The 18170-nt window shown below is 35.9% G+C and overlaps 2 protein-coding genes across 5 annotated transcripts in view; one reads left to right on the plus strand and one right to left on the minus strand.

The window, feature by feature from the left end:
* The window catches only part of nagk (N-acetylglucosamine kinase), a 9106-nt gene extending 5503 nt beyond the window's left edge, over positions 1-3603 (plus strand). For both annotated transcript variants that reach the window (XM_058781188.1, XM_058781187.1), the window contains exon 10: positions 3163-3603. In XM_058781188.1, coding sequence (XP_058637171.1) covers positions 3163-3353 — 191 coding nt within the window. In that variant the 3' untranslated portion in view covers positions 3354-3603. The remainder of the gene's footprint in view (positions 1-3162) is intronic.
* Positions 3604-6784: 3181 nt separating this feature from the next.
* LOC131544974 (polyadenylate-binding protein-interacting protein 2B-like) lies at positions 6785-14580 on the minus strand. 3 transcript variants are annotated; one of them, XM_058783553.1, is made up of 4 exons: positions 9270-9744; positions 8723-8883; positions 8289-8459; positions 6785-7473 (listed from the first exon to the last, which is right to left on the minus strand). In XM_058783553.1, the coding sequence occupies exons 2-4, from the start codon at positions 8870-8872 to the stop codon at positions 7417-7419; spliced, it is 378 nt and encodes a 125-aa protein (XP_058639536.1). In that variant the 5' UTR covers positions 8873-8883; positions 9270-9744; the 3' UTR covers positions 6785-7416. The 3 variants fall into 3 exon arrangements, with proteins under 3 accessions (XP_058639536.1, XP_058639535.1, XP_058639534.1); XM_058783552.1 differs by lacking the exon at positions 9270-9744 and adding an exon at positions 14321-14580 and having other exon boundaries at positions 6786-7473; XM_058783551.1 differs by lacking the exon at positions 9270-9744 and adding an exon at positions 13046-13236 and having other exon boundaries at positions 6786-7473.
* Between the last annotated feature and the right edge of the window lie 3590 nt (positions 14581-18170).

The raw sequence follows: 18170 nt of genomic DNA on the forward strand, positions 1-18170 counted from the left end.
AAAACTTCAATATCAGATAACAATTTGAATAATATACACACACATAAAATATGTATATGTAATGCACAATATATGGGAGAGCATATCAGTATCCAATATTACCTTGGGAAGAAAAAAAAAAAAAAAATTTCATATATATATATATATATATATATATATGAAGAGTTTATTTGCAAAATCATATAACTCCATTTTAACCTAATCAAAATAACTAAACTGCAGTTTGTTTGAAATGAATTGGAATGAACTCATGTATATATATATATATATATATATATATATATATATATATACAGTGAGGAAAATAAGTATTTGAACACCCTGCTATTTTGCAAGTTCTCCCACTTAGAAATCATGGAGGGTCTGAAATTGTCATCGAGGTGCATGTCCACTGTGAGAGACATAATCTAAAAAAAATCCAGAAATCACAATGTATGATTTTTAACTATTTATTTGTATGATACAGCTGCAAATAAGTATTTGAACACCTGAGAAAATCAATGTTAATATTTGGTACAGTAGCCTTTGTTTGCAATTACAGAGGTCAAACGCTTCCTGTAGTTTTTCACCAGGTTTGCACACACTGCAGGAGGGATTTTGGCCCACTCCTCCACACAGATCTTCTCTAGATCAGTCAGGTTTCTGGCCTGTCGCTGAGAAACACGGAGTTTGAGCTCCTCCAAAGATTCTCTATTGGGTTTAGGTCTGGAGACTGGCTAGGCCACGCCAGAACCTTGATATGCTTCTTACAGAGCCACTCCTTGGTTATCCTGGCTGTGTGCTTCGGTCATTGTCATGTTGGAAGACCCAGCCTCGACCCATCTTCAATGCTCTAACTGAGGGAAGGAGGTTGTTCCCCAAAATCTCGCAATACATGGCCCCGGTCATCCTCTCCTTAATACAGTGCAGTCGCCTGTCCCATGTGCAGAAAAACACCCCAAAGCATGATGCTACCACCCCATGCTTCACAGTAGGGATGGTGTTCTTGGATGGTACTCATCATTCTTCTTCCTCCAAACACGTTTAGTGGAATTATGACCAAAAGTTCTATTTTGGTCTCATCTGACCACATGACTTTCTCCCATGACTCCTCTGGATCATCCAAATGGTCATTGGCAAACTTAAGTCGGGCCTGGACATGTGCTGGTTTAAGCAGGGGAACCTTCCGTGCCATGCATGATTTCAAACCATGACGCCTTAGTGTATTACCAACAGTAACCTTGGAAACGGTGGTCCCAGCTCTTTTCAGGTCATTGACCAGCTCCTCCCGTGTAGTTCTGGGCTGATTTCTCACCTTTCTTAGGATCATTGAGACCCCACGAGGTGAGATCTTGCATGGAGCCCCAGTCCGAGGGAGATTGACAGTCATGTTTAGCTTCTTCCATTTTCTAATGATTGCTCCAACAGTGGACCTGTTTTCACCAAGCTGCTTGGCAATTTCCCCGTAGCCCTTTCCAGCCTTGTGGAGGTGTACAATTTTGTCTCTAGTGTCTTTGGACAGCTCTTTGGTCTTGGCCATGTTAGTAGTTGGATTCTTACTGATTGTATGGGGTGGACAGGTGTCTTTATGCAGCTAACGACCTCAAACAGGTGCATCTAATTTAGGATAATAAATGGAGTGGAGGTGGACATTTTAAAGGCAGACTAACAGGTCTTTGAGGGTCAGAATTCTAGCTGATAGACAGGTGTTCAAATACTTATTTGCAGCTGTATCATACAAATAAATAGTTAAAAATCATACATTGTGATTTCTGGATTTTTTTTTAGATTATGTCTCTCACAGTGGACATGCACCTCGATGACAATTTCAGACCCTCCATGATTTCTAAGTGGGAGAACTTGCAAAATAGCAGGGTGTTCAAATACTTATTTTCCTCACTATATATATATATATATATATATATATATATATATATATATAATTTTTTTTTTTTGCTTGTTTCTGGAAATAAAATATGTATATGTAATGCACAATATATGGGAGAGCATATCAGTATCCAATATTACCTTGGGAAGAAAAAAAAAATAAAATAAATATATATATATATATAAATAAAAATATATATATATATATGAAGAGTTTATTTGCAAAATCATATAACTCCGTTTTAACCTAATCAAAATAACTCAACTGCAGTTTGTTTGAAATGAATTGGAATGAACTCTTCATATATAATTTTTATTTATTTTTTGCTTGTTTCTGGACCAAAAAAGACAGATGTGTTAAGACCACATTAACATTAGGGCTTTTAGTTTGGTAAAAATAATAATCTCGGTTATTTATGTCAATATTGAGATCACGATTATGTAACACAATTGCTAATTGACAGAAATTTAAATATAATTCAGGTGAAAAACAAAGTGATAGATGTAATCATATAAATGATATAAATAAAACATAAATAATATAAAAACAATTAATAAATGGTAAATCAAATACATTAAGATAAAATCAAATATGTGACCCTGGACCACAAAACCAGCCTTAAGTGTAAATTTTTAAAAATTGAGATTTATACATCATCTGAAATTTGAATAAATAAGCTTTCCATTGATGTATGGTTTGTTATGATTGGAAAATATTTGGTCGAGATACAACTATATGAAAATCTGGAATCTGAGGGTACAAAAAAATCTAAATATTGAGAAAATCGCCTTTAAAATTGTCCAAATGAAGTTCTTAGCAATGCATATTACTAATCAAAAATGAAGTTTTGATATATTTACGGTAAGAAATTGACAAAATATCTTCATGGAACATGATCTTTACTTAATATCCTAATGATTTTTGGCATAAAATAAAAATGGATCATTTTGACCCATATAATGTATTTTTGGCTATTGCTACAAATATACCCCAGCGACTTAAGACTGGTGGTGTGGTCCAGGGTCACATATGTTGTTGCAGCGCACTTCCAAAACACTGAAAAACTACTAAACCAGGGAAGAGTAGAAGCTGAGAAAGGGGTGCGCTGTTTTTATGACAAAAGACAAAATGAGAGCGTCATTGTGAAACAGAATGAGGCACAGTCATATTTATTATCTTGTATTCATAATCGTTGGAAGCCAAAGTCTTAATTGCAAATAGTATTTGATTAATCGCCCAGCCCTAATTCACATTAACTAAACATTGTGATGTGGATGTGGTATTTTGTGCTGCAGGTTTCACTCAGGTCCTCTCAGAGGCTCAGGCTCATGGTTACAGTCACTTCCATAAGTACAGTCTGCTTACTCTTCATCAGTCCTCCGCTCTGGGTGGTGCCAAAATGGGGGCCCAGAACGCAGGAGCCAGCCTCCCTCTGGACTACTCAGCCAATGTCAATGTGTTTTTCAGCCATACCTTCAATCAATGATCCGATCCGGAAGAAACAGACCTTTGAGATTCTGCTGAAGAACTGATAGAGAAATGTGTTTCCAGATTTTCCTCTTGTTGGGGTTGTTTCTCAAACACCCATATATTCCAAAAAAAAAAAAGATTTGAAAAAAGCTATTGTAAATTTTGGTAACTTTTTTTTTTAATAAACATTGCAAAACTCATTAACAAAATGTCATTAAAAATTGATATGGATACTTTTGAAAATAAATGTTTATAATTTTGGTGTAGCAATTACATTTCATAATTTCTTTGTGTTCTGTTAGTCTTTTGGATGAAGAAAGATTATTTACAGTCTAAGACCTTGCATCTCTCCTGATTGCTCAAATACTAGCTTAAAATAGTTTAGTTTCGGTTTAGGAGTGTTACCACTAACTGCATCTACACACAGCTGGGGTACCGGATTAAGATTTACAAATTCCTCAAGATTTTACAAAGTTTCCTTGGAGCCAAAAAGATGTGATGTAAATGTAATGCTCTAACCCTCTGAACTTTATATCAGTGGTAGTGGCAAATGACTGTCAGCATGAGTTACTGCTAACCCCGAACATCCCCCTTTCTTCTCTTCCTTATCACCACATCCTGTGTGTGAACAGTTGTAAAAGACCCACTTCTATTTGTCCTCATTACAAGAGTACTGACTGCAAGCTTGTGCTAATTGTCATGAGACTTATTTAGAGACGTATTTTAGGTCAGTTGTTCCATCTAATTATTTTTATGTTGTTCATTTATTTAGTTATATTACAAATCTGTCTATAAATTTATTAGTTTTAGTTCAGACAATCAGAAAAGAAGAAAAAAATTCAAGGACCTTCGTATCAGTTTATTTAAATCTGTTTGTTGAACCCTTTGAAATGACACACCACTATTAGCTAATACAGGTGCTGGTCATATAATTAGAATATCATCAAAAAGTTGATTTATTTCACTAATTCCATTCAAAAAGTGAAACTTGTATATTATATTCATTCATTACACACAGACTGATATATTTCAAATGTTTATTTCTTTTAATTTTGATGATTAGAGCTTACAGCTCATGAAAGTCAAAAATCAGTATCTCAAAATATTAGATTACTTAAGACCAATACAAAGAAAGGATTTTTAGAAATCTTGGCCAACTGAAAAGTATGAAAATGAAAAGTATGAGCATGTACAGCACTCAATACTTAGTTGGGGCTCCTTTTGCCTGAATTACTGCAGCAATGCGGCGTGGCATGGAGTCGATCAGTCTGTGGCACTGCTCAGGTGTTATGAGAGCCCAGGTTGCTCTGATAGTGGCCTTCAGCTCATCTGCATTGTTGGGTCTGGTGTCTCTCATCTTCCTCTTGACAATACCCCATAGATTCTCTATGGGGTTCAGGTCAGGCGAGTTTGCTGGCCAATCAAGCACAGTAACACCATGGTCATTGAACCAGCTTTTGGTACCTTTGGCAGTGTGGGCAGGTGCCAAGTCCTGCTGGAAAATGAAATCAGCATCTCCATAAAGCTTGTCAACAGAAGGAAGCATGAAGTGCTCTAAAATTTCCTGGTAGATGGCTGCGTTGACTGTGGACATCAGAAAACACAGTGGACCAACACCAGCAGATGACATGGCAGCCCAAATCATCACTGACTGTGGAAACTTCACACTGGACTTCAAGCAACATGGATTCTGTGCCTCTCCACTCTTCCTTCAGACTCTGGGACCTTGATTTCCAAATGAAATGTAAAATTTACTTTCATCTGAAAAGAGGACTTTGGACCACTGAGCAACAGTCCAGTTCTTTTTCTCCACAGCCCAGGTAAGATGCTTCTGACGTTGTCTCTGGTTCAGAAGTGGCTTGCAGCCCTTTTCCTGAAGACGCCTGAGCGTGGTGACTCTTGATGCACTGACTCCAGCTTCAGTTCTCTCCTTGTGAAGCTCTCCCAAGTGTTTGAATCGGCTTTGCTTGACTGTATTCTCAAGCTTGTGGTCATCCCTGTTGCTTGAGCACCTTTTCCTACCCAAATTCTTCCTTCCAGTCAACTTTGCATTTAATATGCTTTGATACAGCACTCTGTAAACAGCCACACCTTTCAGTAATGACCTTCTGTGACTTACCCTCTTTGTGGAGGGTGTCAATGTTCGTCTTCTGGATCATTGCCAAATCAGCAGTCTTCCCCATTATTGTGGTTTCAAAGAACAAGAGATACCCAGAATTTATACTGTAGGGATTGTCATTAATTCAAACTCAAATGTAAATATTCTAATAATTTGAGATACTGATTTTTGACTTTCATGAGCTGTAAGCTTTAATCATCAAAATTAAAAGAAATAAACATTTGAAATATATCAGTCTGTGTGTAATGAATGAATATAATATACAAGTTTCACGTTTTGAATGGAATTAGTGAAATAAATCAACTTTTTGATGATATTCTAATTATATGACCAGCACCTGTATGTGATGCAATTTTCAAAATATCCCTTGACATGGCAGGAGGAACTGTGGAAAAATGCCACATACCACAACATTTCAACTTTCAAATACTATGTATGTCTCTACCAGCACATTAAACAATTTTAACTAGTTGAGGTATTTGAATATGCTGTACGCAATTTGGTGCATCTTTGACCTCAGGCTCAGGCTAATGATCACATGATGAGTCGTGTTTGATTAGAAAGACATCTACAATGTGCAGCATTGGCGGTTCTCCAAGACCAGAATTGAGAATCACTTCTTTACAGTAAGGACTCATTTGTTAACATTAGTTAATGCATTAACTAACACGAACTAACAATGAACAGTTTATTTTGTTGATGTTAAAATGTTCCTGTTAGTTGTCAGTGCATTAACAAATAAAACCTAATTGTGAAGCGTTACTAAAAAAAAAATAATAATAATAATCTGCAAATGTTGTAATTGCTGAATGTTTGGCGCTGCTACCAGCAAGCAATTATTTCTCAATACCATTTGTGTCTGTCAGTCACTCTCTTATAACTTCACAGGATAATACAATCTGAATGCCAAGAACAAAATCTAAGAAATAAAGTAGAATTTATAAATGAAGTAAATAGATGTGATGCCGGTTGTAGGTCTAATTAAACACCCTACATTAAAACAACTGAATCACTTTCATGAGCATTAAAAAGTAATTATGGCCTTTCCCATTCCCTATAGCAGTTAAAAGGAAATAAAGACGGTTTTGCTGATGAGAAATCAGATATTTTCAAGTTTATCTCCTGCAAATTAATAATGGATGAGGTTATGTTACTGGCTGATTACTGAAGAGGCTAAGAGTAGTTCAGTTCTCATCCGCATAAAATATGCATAGTATGTTAATCGATTCATCCATATGCATGTGTTAAATGGTTCATTTTTAACTGTATTGCTGTTAAATGTGAGATTTATTAGATTTAAGATACAGCCAAACACAACAAATGGTCCATTTAAATACAAACTTTTCTTTATTTTGCCATTCTTCCATATTTTTTTTAAATGAAATTCAGTCCTGCATGTAACGAATTCAATTCAAAAGCAAAAGTTGAATTCACGTGAATTCCCCAACACACTTTCCTCAGCATTCAATCCAAACCAAGGGGCTCTGCCCACCACCAGCCACACCCCTTAAAACTCAGGAATGTGAACGGATGCATCAAAAAAAAAAAAAAAAAAAAAAAAAAAAAAGCGCACACACACAACAACAACGGGAGAAGCAAAGACCTGATCAGGCACAAACTGTGAAACAATGAAAGCTGACAAGAACAGCCCTTTCAACAAGGGTAGAGGAAAATAAAACAGCCTGGTAATGAGTATATTATCTAGTCACAGCACCTCCTAGAGGTCATGTTTCAACTTAATACCCTTGGTTTATACATAACAGAATTATAAAGCTGATAGACAAATCACCTCCCTCCCATTCAAAAAAAAAAAACAAACAAAAAAAACCTGTATTCCTGTATTCCTGCCCCTTCAAAAATGTGGAGAAGAGCGCATTTATGTGACCATCCTAAACATGGGCACAACAGTCTCTGCATATATGATCAGATGCGTGTATGAGAGAGGAGGACAATGGTGATCCTAGTATTTCACCCCTGGCACAAACTCCTTGGCTTCAGGGTTTAAGATGCTCTTTCGCTGGGGGAAAAAAAAGAAGTAAAAAAGTCAATTAAAACATCTGAAATATTTTATTGAAGATTTTCTTTTGTCCATACAATGAAAGTCAATAGGCTCCAGTGTTGTTTTGGACTCCAATAGAGTGCAACAGTGCCCAACCACTATTTCAGTGGCCTTGGTTCTGGCAGTATTTTTCCCATGAAAAAACAAGTCCTTGTTTAATTCATGGCTTATAAACAATCCAGCTACGAGGTGAAACGCAACACTACAAACTTTTATTTTAAGCAAAAAGTAAAAAAAATTAATTATATATATATATTAGAGAGTAGGAAGAATGACTTTCCCCATGTTTTCGCAGTGCTTCATGGAAGTGGGCGGGGCTACACAGCTTGTTGTGGTTCTCTGATTGGTGGAGAATCCTTTTTAAAATCATGTGTAATGTGGTTTTTAAACCAGGAATTTCTGCTGTTAAATATGACTGCTTTAAAATGTTTAAATAATGCAGCTGATGGTTTCAATAAGAGCATATAACATCCATTACCAAATTTGTAGCTTACAGTAGGTCTGTTTTTAAGGGTTTTGTATGGTATTGCTAAAAATCAGTTGAACAAATGAATAAACTTTTTACTTTTGTAGCACACCGGTTGCACCATGACTTTCATTGCTTAAACAAAGACAGCTGAAACAGTCAAAATATCTACTTGTTTCAAACAACACAAGGTCTTACAGGTTTAGCACGATGTGAGGGTGAGTAAATGATAACAGTTTTCATTTTCGGGTGATAAGTTAATTTTCCTAGTTTATATACTGAATGTCCATGAGGACTTAAAGCTTACCAAGATTTCCTCTGCATTGCCATCACTGACAGAAAGTCCATTGAGCTGTTGCTGAATCTGTCCGACTGAGGGGAGGTCCCTCTCTGGAATGAACCAATCCTGATCCTCCTCATCCAACATCTCTTGGAAACAGCGCTCCAAAAACTCCTGCTCAAGCAATTCCTCCTCCACCTAGGATATAAACAAATAAGACAAAAGTTCCTGTCCAAGTTTATTTAAAAAAGAACAATTAAATAACGTGAAAAACATTACGTTCTACAATCTCAAGAGCAGTATTCAAAAATGGTCATAAAAGAAAACTATGAACTTAACTGTACTGAACACTAACACGCACCTCAGCCGAAAGTATAAAACCCGTCCTGATCAACTGCTGAGTTTGTGTTTTTATAGCGTGGGCTTGAAAGGGCTGCAAGTGGGTTGGTGTGTGTACAGACCTGCCGATTGTATTCCTCCTCGTTCTCCATCCACATGTACTCTGCAAAGGGGTTGGACTCATTCTCTGCATGTCCATTGGCTACTGGGTCTTTTGCCTCACTCCCTGTAACTCCGCTGCCTGGCATCTTTCCTATGTCAGCCCCGTTCATTTCTGCTGGCTCTATTAAAAAAAAAAAAAAAAAAAAAGAGACATATTTTAGGGATATATAATATAGAAATCATGTCTGATATTGATAGCAATAACAAATTCCTTATATTATATACACACTGCAATCTGCAAAACCGATGAATCGGTCGACCTCATATATATATATATATATATATATACACATATACACACATACATACATACACGATGCAATGTGAACACATATGGAGTACAATTAGTCGTACACACTACTGTTAAATGATTTGGGATAAGTACAAAAAAAAAAAATCAGGTTTTTGAACATTAAGTCTCATACGCAACATTGCTGCATTTGATCATAATACTGTAAAATCAGTAATATTGTGAAATACTTGATTTAAAATAATTATTTTACTTACTATGTTTACTTTTGCCATTTATTCCAGTGATGAGAATGAATGGTAAATATAAAGGTGAAGAACAAAGGAGTATTTCGCAATAATTTGTTATGATTAGAATTGAGCTGAGAAACCTGTTATGACAGAAAAATAAAAACAAGACTGCTGAAAGAGTCACAAGGTGAGCAGCTGTTTATATACTGTAACGCTTAAGACAATAGCATAAAACATGCCATAACACTTAAACACAACCACACCCACTCACTGTGTACATGGACTACTGGTGCATGTACAAGATCACATTCCAAAATGATGCAACATGGCTGAACACTCACTCGCATGCAATGGATGATCATCTAAGACTAGAATAATAAGAGAATAAACAGAACACACTAACAAATAATGCACATTTCCAAATATATACTAATAGTTGTTTTTGGTATGAATTCCTCTGATTTGGAGTTGATTTTTTTGCCAATAAACTATGCATTCTTGCATGATTTAAACCTGTACCCTGCACAAAAAAAAAAAAATAGAAAATCTGAACAACCACACATAAAACATATGCATGCTTGCTATTGGTTGCAAATGTTTACAGCAATACCTGCTGTAAACACTAGAGGGAACAGTGACCCTGATGCTTTAGGACAACAGATTAAACAGTTAATTTCATATATTTAAAACGATTACTTGATTATGTATTATTCATGCATAATGTGTATACACTAGCCTGCTGCATGGCAAAAAATAAATAAATAAAACATGTTTTCCCCACCAATCAGCTGTTTACACACATTGATTGTGTCTGAAACCTGAATGCTGCCTCTCAGTATTTATAGAGAGAAAGGCATTAAAGCAAGTCCAAATTCAATATTTGCATAAATTGTCACCAACTAAGCAGCATTCTTACTATTGCTGAAGCATGTGTGTACAATATGCTCAACTTGACCTTCCTTTTCCCATGTGATGGAACCATAATTTTGTTTTGACTGAATTTTGAATTTGATCATACTGCCAAATGTTACAGCAGTTTCACACAAGATGGAATTAAATCAGCAAATTAGCCATTTTTACCAAAATTACGTGTGGATGCACTTTGCTGAATTAAACATATGTAATCATGTGAAGACTAGTATACCATTGTTCAATTTGTGCAATAATGCCTACACCATTAAAAGAGAGCAAGCAATATGCAGTGTACTCAGTTTGTAGCATTTTCATTTGCAACAACCACAGACTCACAGAACATTTGTGACTGTCTGGCTAATGTGTGTTAAGTTGGTGTATGAGAGATCAGAGATTTAATAATAGCAGTGACATCACTGGAGGAAATGAGCTCATCTGTGAGTGATGACATGAGAGGATGAGCTACTGAGAGAACTAAAGGGGCTTTAAACTCTCTCTCTCACACACACACACCTGACAGGTAATAACAAACAGAGACCATAAACTTAAACAAGCACATATGAGGCTTCTGACAAAACATTCATCTGAAATGCTGGACCCACTGTTATTTGTAACTTGCAATTGACTTTTTGGGTTAATCCATTAACATTTTGCAGCCTAAATCCTTGATTAAAAAAAGAAATAAATAACACAGAACATTACATCACAATCCGTCACCTGTCCAATTACTGGTTTAGACAGACAAGTACACTAGCTGGCAGATCTAGTGATCATGGCTGTACTGAGTATTTACAAATGCATGAATTGCTTCACAGAGTTTGCAGCATTGATTTGTTTTGCCCTTGTACACTAATGTTTGAACAAACAAGGAAACATGTTTCAATGCATAGCATAACATGTATGTATGCGTATGTGTAATATATATACACATACACACACACAGTTACTAATAAACTCAGCAAAAAAGAAACGTCCCTTTTATCAGCATGTTGTGATTTAAAGAATTTAGTAAAATCCAAATAAGCCTCACAGATCTTTATTGCAAATGGTTCAAATAATGTTTTTCCATGCTTGTTCAATGAACAAACAGTTATTGCACAAGCACCTGTGGAACAGTCCTTTAGACACTAACAGTTTACAGTTGGTAGGCAATTAAGGGCACCGTTTACAATAACTTAGGAAAGTAAAGAGCCTTTTCTACTCTCTTCCAATTGGCAGTTAAGTTTGTCTTAAGGAGTGCTATTCAGAGTTGCCTACTACAAATACATCCATTATAAGGTTCAAGCTTTGTTAGGATGCAGTCTAGTCACTGTCTTTCCACGGAGTTGCTCCCATCAGGTTTGTAGAAATGTAATTCCTGCGTTCTCCAATCAGGTATAAAAGCTGTTGAATGTTACTGAATATTTGACACATTGCCTCGATTGGACTTGATTCTTGTGTCAAATGTAATAAAACTTCCTAGTTTTAAGGACATTGCCACCTTTGATATTCCTTCAGTCAGTGTTTGTTACAGGTCACAAATACATGCTCGACTCACGCTACTCGTTCATAAAGACAGTATGCGAGATGCTATTGTAGGCTGCTGTGTGAAAAGGACATTTTGAGATTCACACCTGTAAGAAAAAGCTGTTGTCGGTCCAAAACACTTACAGTGGCAAAGTATGATTAGAAAAAAATCCCTAATGTATAGGTAGGATGACCCAACTGAACAAACAAATAATACATCCACACAGAGCATGTATGTACTGCACAAATAAACATTCCTTTTAACTCTGTTTCAATACCAAAACGGTGCTACAAAATGTTAAAATAATAAAAATCTTTTGAATCTCAGCTTGCCCTCATTTTTAAATATGGGACAAGGCCTAATCCCAAGCATCTATGTACAGTATCATAGTCCATTGTCATAAACGCAGTTTATTAAAACTACAGTGTCCTACCATCTACTGTTTTATGGTGTTTTATTGCCACAAAGCTCAAATGTTCAGAGATATTAGATCAACAAATAACACCTTTGTCGAGATTAGACAGAGTAAAAGTTTATCAACCCATCCAATAACTCCAGATTTAAGATTCCTGCCTCATACCTACAGTACAAGAAAAGCAGCTAGGTCTGGACAACTAGGTCGATGTAAGGAGCTGATCGTGGCAGTGGTTATACAAGTTACATGTTCCCTTCAAACACAGAGATGAGCAGCATGTGCGATAGACTGCAAAAAAAAACTCAAGCTTATGCAACAACACGCTACTGCATATGTGCTTATAGAAACACCACTATCAGAAATATCAAAACAAAAGACAAGCATTCTGATATTGGAGGCACTGGCTGATAAACAGAAAAAGTAAACAACCATATAAGCTAACTATCCGTTACACAGTTTCCTGCACGCGCTTTATAAACACTCAAGCCAATTATGTAATCCACTTTTGCAGTATTACACCGAGAAAAGCGGGATAATTTAGAGGACAAACAAATAGCTCTCAGCAACGCGAATATACCTTCATGGCAGGACAAAGCACGTAACAATGAGAGTTAACTGACAAGAAAGGTCGTGTTTAGAAATGCAATGACAGCCCAAGTGGGCCACAACAACCCCCTGACATGACATTAGAGTTATCGGTTTATCTACAAGAACTTCATACACAAACGCGAGTAGCAAAATAACGCAATGTTAAACACGTAGGAGTAAAGCAATCCAAATACACGTACAACCACACAAGAATCAGTTTGCACGGCCATATTAGCCGTCTGAACCGCTTTTTAGACATTTAAGACAGCGTCCAGTCAGTGACAGAGACGCAGTGAAGTCTGGTCGAGACGTGCAAATACACACACCGAGAGGAAAACAGTGCAAGCTAAACACCGATCGATAGCCATGCAAATATCGTACCTGGCATCGCTGGCGCTTATAATATCCGTCAGATCTCGCGGAAAGCTTCAGTTAACACTGTACGGAATGATTAATCCCTAATTTGCAAGGTAGTTGAGCTGAGATGAGATGGCTGACTGCCATTAGAGAAACAACACATTACGAGCAAGATGGTCATGTGGTTCCTGCTTAAACAAACATGCATCAACACTCCTCCCTCTGTGTTCGTCTCTTTCAAACACAAACGCAAAAAATAAAAAAGGCAGTTACCATGTAACCGATAGTTTGATCATTCGGCACATTTATGACAACATAGTTTAAGAGACACGTATGTTATTGCTTAGAAACAAATAACATATTCAGTAAAATTAACAAGCTGCTTCTCAGAACAATGTGTGAAACGCGCTTATAAATGATATTTAGTTTATTTGATTAAGGTGAAGGAAAACACATGCTTGATAAAGTAATAGTAAGTCAGAATCATTCCAGCGAATCGGTTCCTTCGAGTAGTTTGTTTTCAAAGAGCTGGTTAAAAAACAATTCAGCTATGCGTCGTTACGTAATTGCGTCATAACCTGACTCTTGACACCCCAACCTTATTACTATAATTATCAAATTAAATTAAATTAAAGCCGTATTAAAAAGTGTTTAAATGTCTTTTTTTCGCCCGAAATAATTACAATAGCAAAACTTTTTTTTATTTAGACGATATCGATATTAACTCGTAGTGAACAAACGATATAATCAAATCCTACACTTATATTCAAATCAAGTGTTGTTTTGGCTCATTGTGAATCATGAACGAATCGTTTTGTGAAGGTTCATCGAAAAGATTCGAACCAAAAGAAAGATTCATTCATCGAAAACATGCATCGAGCGTCTTCCCCGTTTCTTTCACAAACACACGCATATTCAAATATTTTTCGTTTTATTCAACTGAGTGTCTGTGATCATTTTTGCCATATTCAGCCAGATTTATGAAATATGCAGGGATGTTTTCTGGAATTGCACTGTTTAAAAATAAAGTACTGCTTGAAATGAGTTGATGCAGGAAAACGAAATGTTTGTGCTCGCAAATTACAAGGTTTATTTGTATTCCAAAATGTCAATATGAAGTTAAGCCAGGAAAATTGGCATTCCCCATTGTCATCAATTGTCATATGCAAATTCCAGTATAAAACGGAGTATTTTAACACAAAACTGGTTTATAACGTCGTTTATAGGCTACTGCCCCATATTCCTATAACGTTATCTGATTGTGTAGTGTTTTAATAACTGTTATTTTTCTCTACTTACTTTTAGTCAACTCCTCCGATGGCCGATGGTAATAACTACATCAAACAAACAGACCTGAGGAAATATTTCTGTAGAAAAGATAGCCAGGACGCGGGCCAGTCTTTGGTCGGATATTGACTTGTGAAAATGTGAGGACACAATGGAAAAGTCCTGACAGATGAACCGTGTCGCTTTGTCTTGATGTTTTCAATGTGCTGCGTAAATCATCAAATGTGCTCGTCACGTGACCACAGCTGATCACACTCACAACTCATTGATTGGAGATGTTTGCGTTTTGTTGCATTTTATAACTTTGCATTTTTATAAGTAACGTTGTTTGCTAATTGGACGTGGACTTTTCAGCATAACAATGATCAGGCACCATTTATTAACTGTAAGATCATTTTACGGCTTCATTTGCTCAGCCAGTGGATTTATTTATTCATTCATTTTAACTTGCTGTAATGTTGCTCTTCTTTCGTGAAGTGTTACGACAACATTTGTTATGTATGTGTGTGTGTGTGTGTGTGTGTGTGTGTGTGAGATGTACAACTTGACCAAGATTTCAAAGCTCCAGAGGTTATTTTGGTGTCCAGCAGGTGGCGTAATGAAGCTGTTTATAATTATACTATAAAACTTTTAACACAAGTATAAATATCTCTGCTGGGGAAAAAGGCTGGTAGTTGCATTAATGCTTTATGTTACATTAGTACCATACAGGATCTTTTTTTTTTTTTCTATGATCATACATTTCAAATTGCATAATTCTGGTAAAATATCACTTCCAACCTTACCAGAGACAAAATATAAGGCCTCATGCTACACTAAATTACTCTTAAATGCTGATCAGTCCTTGGTGGACTCTTTTACAGGTCTAGTACATAGGTGCATTTTATGTTATAACAACTTAAACATCATTTGAAGCAGGTGTTTTCATTATTTCCAGTGATTTCTCAATATTCCATCATTACTGAGATTGCTGGACCTGCGTAAACCAATAAAACTCTCTGGATCCTGTTGTGTGTGATTCAAAGCACCACTGCTTAATGCTGATTTGTTTGAAGAAGGCCATGAAGTTTACATATCTTAGTCATTTGATGGAGGTTTCATTTGCATTACAAATCCTTACAGTTAGACAAGATTCTCATCGCACAAACAAACCTCTTTGATTTATTTTGTTCTCCAAAACGCTCAACAGCCAAAACAAGCAGTATGTTCACCAAATGCTGCCTCTCCTGTGGATATGTTCCTATTGTGCTACTTATTTCCTGACAGTATCAGAGTGTCATTATTTTTTAAAACCACCCTAACATTGGGTTCCCATGTCCCAGTGTCCTCTGGCCTTTTACAGTCTGGTCTATACAGTCTCATATGGGTGGGTGGATTTTGATAGTGTGGCTGTAGTCATCTAGTTAAAGTGGGAGTCTCAAAGAAAATAGCTGTCTGTGTGTGTGTGTGTGTGTGTGTGTGTGTGTGTGTGTGTGTGTGTGTGTGTGTGTGTGTGTGTGTGTGTGTGTGTGAGACTGAGGTCAGAGGAGTGGACCCACCTTTTCCTCAAGTACAGACAACAGTCACAGGAAAGGCGAGGGTGGAAGGCATATACTCATGTGTGTACATAGTACTTGCACACACATGACATGTATGCATTCATGCTCATATTACGATAGGTCTGTTGATAAATAATACAATTTATGAGCGGCAGAACTAATATCTAAAATTAATTGAAATCTTTCAACAAGTGAAATAAGCTAGAAAATGACATTTTGTCATTATATTTGCTAAAGAAAGGTCAATGCTTAGCAAGGTTATGGGCAGCCCTTTTGAAAGCGGAAGGGTGGTGTATAAAAGAGGAAGCGTTTAGGGTGTGTTCGTGATCAGAGCCAAAGCACTTCCTGGTTCAGTGTGCAGCATGACCAGCTTAGTCGGGGGTTGTTCACTTCCTCTCCACTCACTTGGTTGCTTCCTGTCTGACCAAGAAAGCAATGTGTGGTCTGGAGTGTTTATACATAGCCTGGCCAGAACATGCTGGAGTGGGTCAGCTGATAGTTATGAATGGATATTCCAACTTACAGTCAATTATGGAACAGAGAACATGTGAGTGTCTCTGTCAGTAAAAAAAAAAAAAAATTGGAAAGAGAAAAATAGGTCTGTTGGCCCCTCACCTTTGTGAGAAATTGGCCCTGGTGACTTAGGGAGGCGAATGCCATTGGTAATTTGGTCCAGACTCAGTCAAATTCAATTTGAGAAAAACAGAAAAATATGGATTCATAGAAAGTTTTCTTGTTAAAGAGAAATGGATAGAGGAAGAGCATTTGTGAGCATATTTGAGCAATTCTGCCTACTACCATTCAACTACCACATGAGCTCCACTAAAATGTACTAATTTCACAAAAGTATTGGTAAAAGGAATTTTATATTTTGCTTAAGGTGTAGTATGCTATTTGTATGTCTGTAGAAGGTCTGTTTGGGAATCACAGTATAAAGAATAACTACAACCAGAAACATTTCATTTCTGATATGCACAATTTTGTTTGAGTATTTGACTTTATTTGACTGTACTATTTGAAATACATTTATTTTGTGCTAAGTATACTACAAATACATTTACATATTTATGTGGTTAATAAAAATACCCTGCCAATTTTGTTTTTGTTCTGTTTTTTTTTTTTTTTTGGTATACTAAACTGGTATACTTAAAGTCTGCTAAATTATTGCAAAACATTTTGTACTTAATGTACTTTAATTGTGCAGATGCTGAAGTCCAACTAAAGATATACTGAAGTATATTTGATTGTGCTAAAGTGGAACTATTGCAAGTATACTTTAGGTAATATCTTGCATTTAAAGCCCGATATTATTCAAAGATCATACAACCCTCATCAATAGTGACATTAAAACATATTTTAGGCTTAATAATAAGAAATTTGCACTTCGCACAGGTAATCCCAGTAAAGTGTAATTATAATTTTTATATCAGTAAGTCTCGAGCAATACGTCAGTAAATATGTTAATAGATTTGAACTATACATAGTATGAAATAAATGTATTTTAAATATATTACTTTTTTACTAGGGTAGTAGTGGTGCTTGCTTTTACTTTTACAAGTAAATGGTATAAATTTAATACCATAAATTTATAAATTGCCTCATACATTTGAGGTGAAAATGTATATTTAACAATGAAATACACATAGCTTTACAGTAAAATATGTTTTTAAGTAAAATACTTCATAACATAAAGAAAGAGGCATTCCTTCTAGAAAACTGTACAAAAGCTGTTTTTCTTTTTGTTTCTTATTTTTTCGTTTTCACTTATATACACTGGAATGTTTTATGTGACTTTACAGGTTATTTTTTAAGCTTAGTGTCATGCAATGTTAAGTTTTATTATTATTATTATTTTACTTTTTTGTTGTTTTTTTAAGCTTTTTTAGCTTTAGTTTTTTATTTAGTATTATTTCACTATTATTATTATTGGTTTTAGCACTTCAACTTAAGTTAAGTCATTGCCAAAGCACCCCTTCTAATTGTCATTTAAGTTTTTTCTATTTAAGTTTAGTTCAGCTTAGTTTATAATACAAATACATAAAATATTATTATTATTATTTTACAATTAGGTATTTGAACAAACCCCTAACTAAAAGTATCAAACATTTGTGAGTTATAACCTCTTATATGTTTGTACTAAAGGAGAAGCACCTATTAGCTCCCAAAAACGACAGCATAATGCACCCCAGAATCGTGACCATGACTTTTTTTCGTGAGCAGCACTGTTCTGTTTATGCGTGTGTGAGTTTCTTGTTAGAATAGTGGCCTTGAGTGTGCATTCAAGAACATTTACAACAAGCAGTTCAGATTAATGGAATACAGAT

This window comes from Onychostoma macrolepis, chromosome 07, assembly GCF_012432095.1.
Source record: "Onychostoma macrolepis isolate SWU-2019 chromosome 07, ASM1243209v1, whole genome shotgun sequence".
In the NCBI taxonomy this organism is placed as follows: domain Eukaryota; kingdom Metazoa; phylum Chordata; class Actinopteri; order Cypriniformes; family Cyprinidae; genus Onychostoma; species Onychostoma macrolepis.

What these genes read in the sequence shown, in the direction of transcription:
- LOC131544974 (XM_058783551.1), bottom strand. An exon ending in AGGAGGAATACAATCGGCAG is followed by an intron (nt 8,460 to 8,722) that starts GTCTGTACACAC and finishes TTTATATCCTAG; the next exon opens with GTGGAGGAGGAATTGCTTGA. An exon ending in GCAATGCAGAGGAAATCTTG is followed by an intron (nt 7,474 to 8,288) that starts GTAAGCTTTAAG and finishes TTTTTCCCCCAG; the next exon opens with CGAAAGAGCATCTTAAACCC.